This window comes from Pelobates fuscus, chromosome 5 (assembly GCF_036172605.1).
Source record: "Pelobates fuscus isolate aPelFus1 chromosome 5, aPelFus1.pri, whole genome shotgun sequence".
Classification (NCBI taxonomy): Eukaryota; Metazoa; Chordata; class Amphibia; order Anura; family Pelobatidae; genus Pelobates; species Pelobates fuscus.
The window spans coordinates 24,522,124-24,532,853 of NC_086321.1; the positions used below are offsets into that span (position 1 = coordinate 24,522,124).

The 10,730-nt window shown below is 41.9% G+C and overlaps 1 protein-coding gene across 3 annotated transcripts in view; it reads right to left on the bottom strand.

The window, feature by feature from the left end:
* Positions 1 to 10,430, bottom strand: part of PAM (peptidylglycine alpha-amidating monooxygenase) — a 180,220-nt gene extending 169,790 nt beyond the window's left edge. Inside the window, exons 1-3 of one of the 3 annotated variants that reach the window (XM_063453661.1) lie at positions 10,322 to 10,430; positions 8,548 to 9,033; positions 2,996 to 3,116 (exon numbers count right to left, since the gene is read on the bottom strand). In XM_063453661.1, coding sequence (XP_063309731.1) covers positions 2,996 to 3,116; positions 8,548 to 8,639 — 213 coding nt within the window. In that variant the 5' untranslated portion in view covers positions 8,640 to 9,033; positions 10,322 to 10,430. Of the gene's footprint in view, positions 1 to 2,995; positions 3,117 to 8,547; positions 9,034 to 9,681; positions 9,930 to 10,321 lie in introns of those variants that run through there. The other 2 variants (XM_063453660.1, XM_063453664.1) reach the window with 2 other exon arrangements.
* Between the last annotated feature and the right edge of the window lie 300 nt (positions 10,431 to 10,730).

Sequence of the window (10,730 nt, forward strand, 5' to 3'; positions counted from 1 at the left end):
CTTTATTCCAGAATATGGACAAAATGTTAATCTTTTATTTGCCTGTAGTTGTATTTCTACCCTCCCCATAAGGGTTGTTAGGTTTTAAGTATTGTTGATATTTGTCCGCATTCTAACACTGTATTATTGTTTTTCAAATTTCTATTAACAAAAATATGCTTACAGCCAGGAAACCATTAGCAGCTACTTATATTTGGGGGATTGGCACAGGACCCCAGTTAAGAAGTGAAACCGTCAGCAACTACTTACATTTGGGAGGTGCAAGGGAACTCCTGGCAACATATGTCCCTTACCTTAATATTCACTAAATTGAGGGGCGGAGCCAAGCTGCTGAACTGAATGGCCGCATGTTGGAACTGCTCAGCACCAACAAGCCACTTTAACACAGAATACAAGGCTATAAACTCTTCCCACATAACCCCAAAACGGAGCAGCGGGAAGGCGAAGGCACCATGGGTCGTAAGAGCAAGAAAGCTAAGCCGGACAAGCCAAGCATGAGTAAGAACATAGGGGAACTCTGGCGAACATAGGGGAACCCAAGATGGCCGCCTTCGCAGACTATGCCTCTGATATCTCTGAGGATTTCTCAGACGGAGCAGTGGAGGAGCATGTACCTACACTACCAGCCCCCAAGCCGCCACCCTTACCACCAGACTTGGCTCCAGTCACAACAGCAGTCCTGAAAGAATTGCTAGCGGGCCTTCAACACACACTACAGGCCGACGTGGCCCAAATCCGTCAAGACCTAAAGGGCCTGACAGACCATATGGGCACACTGGAACGGGAAACCAGCCAAAATGCTCAGCAAATATTGCTTCTGCAGCAAACAGTATTAGAGCTGAAACAGCAACAAGCAAAAACAGACCTGCGGCTTACGGCGGCGGAGGACCAAAGGAGGAGTCTAAACCTCAAGGTCAGGGGGATCCCTGAAGAAACAACGGAGGCAGAACTACCCCACCTGGTACGCAGACTTCTCCAAGTGCTTCTACCGCCCAAGCATGCGAAAACGGTGGAGATAGAGGGGATGTTCCACTTACCTAAACCGGTCAAGGCCCCATCCGAGGCACCACGAAACCTGATCATCCGGTTCCAGAGGAGTAAGGACAAAATGGCGGTCCTCAACGCGGTACGCAATCATTCCCCATACTCCTTCGAGAGCATGGCACTCTCCTTCTACGAAGACCTATCGGAGAACACACTTGCCGCTCTCTCCAACCTTTCACGTCCCTCCTACGAGCGAACAACATACAATATCGATGGAGATCACCCCGCACCCTGCAGGTACAACATGGAGACACCACGCACCCAGTTCACGATCTACAGGGAGCAAAGGGACTGTTGCCTACATTGGGGCTCCCAGGGGACTCCATGGCTAACTATGGGTCATTAACCACCACCCACATCTGGAATCCAGCAACTGCACCTCCATTTGTCCCATGGGGCCCAAGGAAAGAAACCCATGCAGCAGCCACCACCTGAAGCGCCTCGGACTGCAGGCAGAGAGACACTGTTGTACTGTTGTACTCTAACATTCAGAGAAGCTGGTACAACCTAGCAACAAAGAGCAACATGTTTTACTAGCATCATATATCTTCATATGTAGACTTAGCCTGCTTATTATATTGTAAAAAATGTGCAGCTGTATCAAATGCTTTATCATTGTCTGATCCGGAAAGCTTACATTAGCTATCGTGGCATTGTGAGCTTGTTGTAATTTTCAAAAAAATCAGTAATACTTTTCTCATACTTTTCTCATAGACACCAGTTAGTTAAAAAAATATATATATATATATTCCAAAACATTTTGTATACCGCTATATGATTACTAAAATATTATGCAAAGAGTAAAATTATATTATGGACATTGCCAAAAATGTAAAAGTATTTTCTAGCCAAAAAAAGTCCTCAAGTTTCAACCACAAATTCAAAAAAAATTCCAGTGGAAATAATGTTGTGGCGTTTAGCAGCATTAGTTGCATGGGGAAAACGTTCCAGCACTTAATCCATGTACGAAACATTGCCTGCCCTATACAGCATGAAAGGGTTGTTGGGGCCAATTAAAATTCTACAGTGAGCTGCCTACTGATAGTCTGATATTATGCTATTGTGAGCTTGTGGATGGTCTACCGGGAAACTACCAATACTCCTTTCCTCCTTCCCATATTAATAGGGTCCCTTTTTTTTTTTTTTTCCAATTGAAGAAAAAAAAAAAAAAATCACCATCTGCAACAATGAGTCATCAACTACTGCAGCATGACAACAAGAGACGTCTTTTCAGCCTCCGCAGTCCATTCTATTGAAAAGAACGATCTTCTAATGATATACACGAATCTGTACCATCATAAACTATAGATAAAAAATAAAAATAGAACTTGGAGTACAGGTCTTCAAGTGTTGAGCTACAACCATCTCCCATGGAGTTCAGATACCAAGACTTAAAAGTAGAAACAGACGCAATGATGACATTAAAGCAACCCACAAATGTCATGATAATAGGCAACAGCTTGGAAAATCAATATTTACATTACAAAAGGCAGTGAACGCATACATGCATCCTATAAAATAAGTAAAAAGCACTACTTGCCGTTTTACGATGACTTCCATTTAATTAATTTTATTGAGAGCAAGACAAATGAAGTCAAAAGTAACGCTATGAAAGGATTGATGTGATTTTGGAAACGTCATTACATATAATTTTACCTTCTTAAAAATAGGTTCTTATAAGTTGGGTCATCAATCCCACTATGTAAATTTATTTGACTAACAGGTAGGTAAACTCAATGTACCGAATGTACCGAACTCAATGTACCGAATAGGGACAACCACTTTCATTTTGCTTAGGGTTCAAAGTGCTAGTATTGGATTATCACTGGAACCCTATATAACCCCTTTGCTGTGTGCTCCTGGTTAAATCGCTGGATTTCTGAGCTCTCACTATTAATCATTAAACCACATTGACCCAAGCTAGTTCGAGATGAGATGCAGTTGGCCTCACCTCTGTTGGTGTGACTCCAGGCATTCGTATGTCCAGTGTATAGTCTGATGAGTCTGGAGATTTAACTGGCCGCGTGGATCCCAGGCAGTCATTGGAAACAGGTCTGCTCGATTCCTGATACCTTGGAAAATGAAAGCCATTAATTACAAACTCAAGAATACACACAAAAAAAGCCCCACTATTTATTCAATGCACACAAGCAAATTGAAGATTAATGTTAATATTAATTAACATTTTAGGCCAATATTAACTTTTATTATCATGCTTTCCCATTGTCAGTTATTAACAAGTGTGCATAAAGCAAACGGGGAATCCTTATCTAATTTTTTTTAAACCAGAGACCAATTGTTCAATTGTAAAATGTTACAGATAAAAATATATTTGGCAAAAACCAAACAGTTTCATTTGTGTGTAGTTGCCTATGAACGGAGTAGTATAATATGCCTTCCAACTAATAGGCCCCTTGTGAAACAGAATGTAAATATAGTTTTTAAGGGCCTGACCAAGAGGTTATGAACCGCTGATGCAGAGGATGATATAAACAAACACACCATTCTTAAAATGTATCAAGCCAAAGATCCTTCGGACATCCCAACCAATGGAATGAAGAGTTTTGGACTTCACAGACTTTCAATTTATCAATCTTCCTTCAACTTTTTTACACAAAATGTACTAAGCAGTTACAGTTATTACAAATCACACAATACATTATATTACATTCTATATACTCTAGATACATACCTCCCAACATTTCAAATGGACAAAGAGGGTCACTTTAATTTTAGGGGTGGGGCCAGGGGCGGGGCAGTTGTAATCACATTACTAATAAAAAAAAAAAAAAATGATGCAACTAAAATGTAATTTAGAACAAGACCGGTGTATCTTCTTGACACAGACTGATTTCTAAACACATTTATTATATTTTTAAAAACACATTACTGTGAAGATTATTGATTAGGAGCGCTTATACACTCAAAACACAAAAACAAAATTGAGCTTTAAAAAAAATAAAATAAAAAAAGAGGATGGGAAAGAATGAAAGATGGATTTGGGCCCTAAATCGGGACACGTGAGACATATGACACATCTCTCAGGAATGCTTAAAGGGACACTCCAAGCACCATAACAACATCTGCTCCTTCTGTAGATTAGGTATAAGTGAAATACAAAAATAGTTACACCCAGTGGTGTAGCAAGGGGGGCGGCAAGGTCCCTGCTCGCTCGCATATTGGCAGTGACCCTCCTCCCACTTTGTTAGTGAGACCTGGCAGCGATCCTGCACTGCATGCCAGGTCGCCGCCGTGCGGTGCAGTGAGTGAGGGGCCAGAGGCGTGGGAAGTGAGGTCACTTCCTGTACTTCCTGTCCTGCGGAGTGAAGAGGAAGAGAAGCCTGGCAGAGACACCAGCTATGCTCTTACCTGCACAGTGCCCCCTCCCTGTACACTCACAGACCTCCTCTCTCCCTGCACAGCCCCCTCCCTGTATACTCACAGACACCCTGACTCCCTGCACAGATCCCGTCTCTCCCCAGCACCCTGACAGTCCCCCTGCCCAGCACCCTGACAATCCCTCTCCCTCCCCTGCACAGGACCCCTTACTGCATACTCACAGATCCCGTCTCTCCCCAGCACCCTGGCAGTCCTTCTCCCTCCCCTGCACAGATCCCCTTACTGCATACTCACAGATCCTGTCTCTCCCCAGCACCCTGACAGTCCCCTTGCTCAGCACCCTGACATCCCCCCTCCGTCCCCAGAACAGATCACCTCTCTCCCCAGTAACCTGACAGTCCTCCTGACTGCATACTCACAGATACCCTCCCTCCCCTGCACCCTGACCCTTCCTTTTACTCTTTGCACAAATTCCCTCCCCCTGCACCCTGAGTTCCCCTCCCTCCCTTGCACCCAGACAGTCCACCCTTCTCCCTGCACCATCCACAGCTCCCTCTACACACCCCAGCCCTCCCTGGCAAAAAATAAAAGTATATTAAGGTGCTTTTTTTTTTTTTTTTTTTAATGTGTATAATAAATGTAATGCAATAAGCCGCTTTTCACTCCTAAGTGTTTCCTTTCACACCAATAAAAAGTTAAATATACTGTAGCGCTTCAGTAACAAAAATGATTTAAAGGAATACGCTGCCCAAATGGACAAACCCATCCCCCCCCCAAAAAAAATCACTGTTTAGTAGATGTGCTTGAATTACATGCATGAATTTTTCAGGCATGTATTCATTGAGTGGACCTCTTAAAAAAAGCTTTAAAAGATTTTAAGCAGTGTTGGGCTAGAGGTGTGTAGTACTTAAAAGAGGTATGTCCGGTGCAGCCACGGACATCCGCAACTGCACCAGACATGGCGTGATTCGAGATGGGGGCAGCAAAATCAGGGGCAGCCCCGGCAAGCAAAAGCTCTAGCTACGCCACTGGTTGCACCTATAACCTTCTCAAAAAACCCAGACACAAAAAGGATAATAGGGGTATAGCTGTGACCCTAGTTTTTCAAGTACATTGGTTCTTCTGACCCCCTGAGAGGCTAGCCAACACAAATCTATAAGGGAGCACTGGCGGATCCAGGGAAACAACAGTGTCTTGCTCTCCTCTGCCAGCCCTGCTGGGTGCCTTCACGGACTGGAGGGGAGATCAGTGATCTCCTTTACCGGTCCGCAGGCACTTTTCTGGCGGCCGGCAGGGGAGGAGGAGAAGATCCCGGGAGCTCTAGCCTGCAACTCCTCTGGGTCCTCCTCTCGCGAGCACAGAGCATTGCCGCAATTACCTCGTGAGAGTGAACGCTAACCTCAGGAGTTGCAGGCTAAAGTTCACTCTCACCACTAGGACCACCAGGGATTCTCCACCGGACCAACAGGGATTCTCCACCGGACCACCAGGGATTGCAGGAAATATTCCCCCTCCCTCAGAAAAGGTAAACAGGGAGGGCGGGATATAAAATTTCAATTTAGAAAAAACAACAAAAAAAGTATATATTTATCTGCCCCCAACAACTCCAGACCCCCCCACACACTGCACCCAATACACACACCCTCCCTAAAAACACATATTTCCCCAATACACACACACACACACACACACACACAACACTGCCCCCAATAAACAAGCACACTCTGCCCCAATACACAGAGAGCTGTAGTGGTTATTGTGCCTATAAATAATCTACAAGTGCCCCTCCTGAGATTAGGTTCTAGATCCGCCCCTGTAAGGGAGCCAGTTCCATGGGTGCATATGAGGCTCCTGCTTATCATGTCAATACACAAATAAACCTATACAGAAAACGTATCGAAGACACGTACATATTTGTTTAGCATGAGCTGCAGTTTTATTCATATTTTTACACGAACATAAATGCTGCAAAGCGATGAGTTACATTTATAATAAACCAGTGACTGGCCAGGCTCTAGGAGACACATTCAACATTCCCAATTAAAACAACACGTTGGCCAGGCTCTATGAGACACATTCAACATTCCCAGTTAAAACAAAACGTTGGCTAAACTCTACGAGACATGTTCAACACTCCCAATTAAAACAACAAGTTGGCCAGGCTCTATGAGACACATTCAACATTCCCAGTTAAAACAACACGTTGGCTAAGCTCTATGAGACATGTTCAACATTCCCAGTTAAAACAACACGTTGGCTAAGCTCTATGAGACAAGTTCAACATTCCCAGTTAAAAAAACAAGTTGGGCAGGATTGACTAGTCTTGGAAGGAACTCACTGGTGGAAAATTATCAATCCCGAGGATTTGCAGCCAAAGCAGTAATTTACAAGACGTCAGGATACAAATGTCTGGACATTTTGTCCAGAATTCATGATGTATAAAAGAAGACAAAACAAGTTAATTCTAGAAAACTATACAAATTAGCACACATACAAAAAAAACAAAAAACACAAACATGATATACAGACAAAAACTGTATTAATACACATGAAATAAAAAAAAATTAAAAAAAAGGAACCTTAATGCTGTATATCTCTGTACAGAGCAAGGGAGAAAAAGTGTGAATGTGTGGGTTTGTGGGATATTTTCTCAGAACAGCAAAAATCAGGCCAAAATTTGCAAAGTTCTGTGGATATAACGGAGTCCCTCGAAGATTTTTTTTTGTTTGGTTTTTAATAGCAAAAAGGAAACTGCTATTTTTACTAGTTTAAAACTCGAACGAATAATGGAGCATTAGAAAAGATATATAGAACACAGAAAGAGATATACTGCTTGGAGATAAAGGAGTCTATTACAGATTTCATGGTTAACAGATTAGGATTGATCTATACATCAAACAATTAAACTAACTGCTTATAAACATTACAGATAAATTGCCTTCTAAAATTTCCCTGGGGGAGAGGTACAAAAATGGTTACAGGCTTTAACTTTATTCCGAAACATATTTAGGATTACGCCAAATATTCCAGAAATGTCAAACTTGGAAGATAACATACAATTACAACATAAATCCGTGACGTTCTTTCCCACTCGGATATATAATTAGTGGCATATGGAAAATATGATATTCTCGACGGGAATAAATATTCACAGGAATGCATTATATTTTATGTAAAACTATTAAATAATGCACGTTTAGAAAACCGAGGCAGTCTGACAGATTAACTGCCCTTGTCTAAATAGATTAAAAATATATACATATTTTGGACCCGGCTGTTGGCTAAGAGCAATAGAAGTTGTAGTTGATCAACAGACTGTTGAACATAGCCTTCTCTTGACATAGCACAAAGCTTTGAATACAATGGAAACATCAGCCAAATTACAATAGGGAGAGGTTAAGACATATGGAATATTCTATTGATAAATGTCCTGAATTATATATGCACTTATAAATATTTAATCATCAGAAATACGGAGACAGATGCATTTAGATTTCCCTCGTGGAGAATGGTTTATATATATTCTAAAGATCAAGTGAAATATTTATTATTGAAAATGTATAGATATCTCTCTGCACTCTTCGGTATAAAATAATCAGAATGGCTAGATTAAAGCGATAATATTAAAAATCAACATCACAAATGGGAGCAAGGAATTGATTTTTCTGACCTTATCAATTTCAGACAAGAGAAGGGGAATTGTATCTATGGTGGATTTCAGAAAAAGAAAGAACCGCAAAAGTGAAATGTAAACACACAATAAAAAAAAAAAAAAAAAAAAAATTGTTCAAAATGAAAACTCTGGGGCGTTTATTTAGTAAACACTGAATTGTATTGGACGGCATACGGAATTGCAAAAATAAGGCAAAAATAGTAGATTTGGGAAAATCTCAAACTTGGTTAAAAAGCACAGTTTGTTTATTTTAGCTTAAATCTTGACTTTAGTATTGAATTCACTGCAATGTGTTATTCAGTAAATAATCTCCTAAATATAGTACCATAAGGCGGTACAGGGAGAATTAAAAAAAAAAAAAACCATATGATAGCAACATGTGGTACGATGTAGGGCTGTAAATACTCACATTAGTATATATGTATATATAATATTTTAAACACACACAACTTTGTAAAGAACACCAAATCACCAAAGGGATAGACACTCACCTCTTAAAGACAGATAGAGGACTCCTGAAACAGTAACAGCTGTCTTGCAAAACAAGAACTAGCAAGATCAGGCTGCCAAAGAAAGTAGCCATGTCTGCTCTCCAGGCTTGTTAGAGCAACAAATGATAGGCAGTGTTGTAATCCTGGCAATTAGGAAATTGTAATAATCCACTACTTCATCACTGCTAGCCCCACAAGCATCATACAGTGGTCTGACAGCTCATCTGTCTGCACAGGGTGACAGCTCTCGGGTGGACACTGTAAATCCGGCCAATGATCAGCCAAAAACAATCATTCTTTGGAAAATCTGGGTGTATTTTTTCTTAAGGCAGAGTCTCCACCATCCAATCTTTTCTAGTCTCCAGTTACAGTGCAAGTTGAGATGTTTGGCTCCCCAGGGTAGTGCACCCAGCTGATCACCCACAGCTACACATCCCTCTAAGTGACATCATTCAAGGTCCAGCAGTATCAGTCTTCATTAAGAACCTGGGAAGAGAGGAGTCGATAATGGATGACTAAGATATTACAACATTAGTTTCAGCAAATCCCTGAAAGATTCTTAGTGAATTTATCCTTTTTAGAACCCTAAACCCAAACCTATTGGCAGCCTGAATATTTCTATATATGTCACATTTTGATAATATAATTTATAATATTATACCACTCTCTCACTGACATCCAAACCTTCTCCTGTAAATTGCCCCTTTATACCTGCATTCTGATTATTCTGAATAAACACATGAAACAGGTACAAAAATAGCCAAGACAAACCAGCACAGGGAAAATGTAGCTAGAGTAACAAGACTCAACACACACATTATATTAGACAATTTAATATAAAGCAGGCTATTAGAAAACTACAACTCCCAAGAGGCTTTGCCAGTAAGTTGGGGGTCTACCTGTTTTACCCAATACTAAATTAAGCCATTGAATCAAAAAGTCACTCACTGATTAGTGAAAGTTTAAACTGTAAAAATGGAATCAAATGTGAGTAGGTCAATTATGAATACTAATTAGCTATAATCAATCCACAAAAAAATAATAAGGGATTTGATTTATGGCTGTCAGAAGGGGCACCTCACCCCTTCCCCCCCAGACAAATATTCCCCTAAAGTTGCAATGCCCAGCACTTACCTCCTTTCTAAAGAGATCCTGTTCTCCACACAAAAGGGGCATAAGAACTGGAAATGGGAGGACCTGGAGTCTGAAACTCCTACCATTATTACAATGACGTCTAAAGAAGCTGTGACCCTTTCCCACGTCATTCCTGGAATTGGAAAGCAGCATCTGCAACATCTCCAGCAGCAACTCCCACGTCACTCAGCCAGCCCCCCCTGAGCATGGTGGGAGCTGCTTGTTACCTGCCTAGCAATGGGCAGATCTACACACACTCTGCATGAATAAACAAATCACTGCTAACAATTCCATCTGGTGCCAGCTTCTTAATAAACACAATGTAACCATTTCCCAAATAAAGCTAAGAATGTCTCCCTCTGGCAGTGAAATGGTTTCATTGCAGGAGCTCCTAGTATTGCAACATTGTTACAGACTGTCCCTCAAAGTAAACAGAGGATCCCTGGCCAGGTATTAGGGGACAGGTGGACCCATTCCTTAATGCCAGGCTAACTGATGCCAACATGCTGGGAGCCTGGCAGGAAAGTCCCAGAGACAGGCAGCACACTAACTTTTATCTACAAATCTATCACAGAGAGGGCACAGGGCAAGGTGACCTGCACCCCCTGACCCAGACCCACCCATTCACCTACCTACCTACCTTCCCAGCTGTGGGTGCTGCTAGAAGCCGGGAGCAGCTCCTGCCCTCATTCTCTGCTCGCTGCGGGTCTACGTGCATGCAGTCAGACAAGGAAGCAGAGTGTGGGGCAGCTGGGGCTGAAAGACTACAACTCCCAGAAACACTTGCGAGCCGATTCAAAAACGGTTCAACTTTATGATGGGAAGCAGTGAGCTGGAACGTGTGAAATGCGAGCTATTTGGGGAAAGGATACAGTAACAGTGTGATCTAACACATATTGTATGAGCCTGCCAAATCCTGATTGGAGGAGAGCACAGCTACCGTGAAACCTGGCCAGATTTACTAAAACTCACAGCAGGGAAATCCACTGTGCGCTGCAACTACCAGTATTCTCAGCCTGCTGATTGAAATCCACATCATCTGGACTACC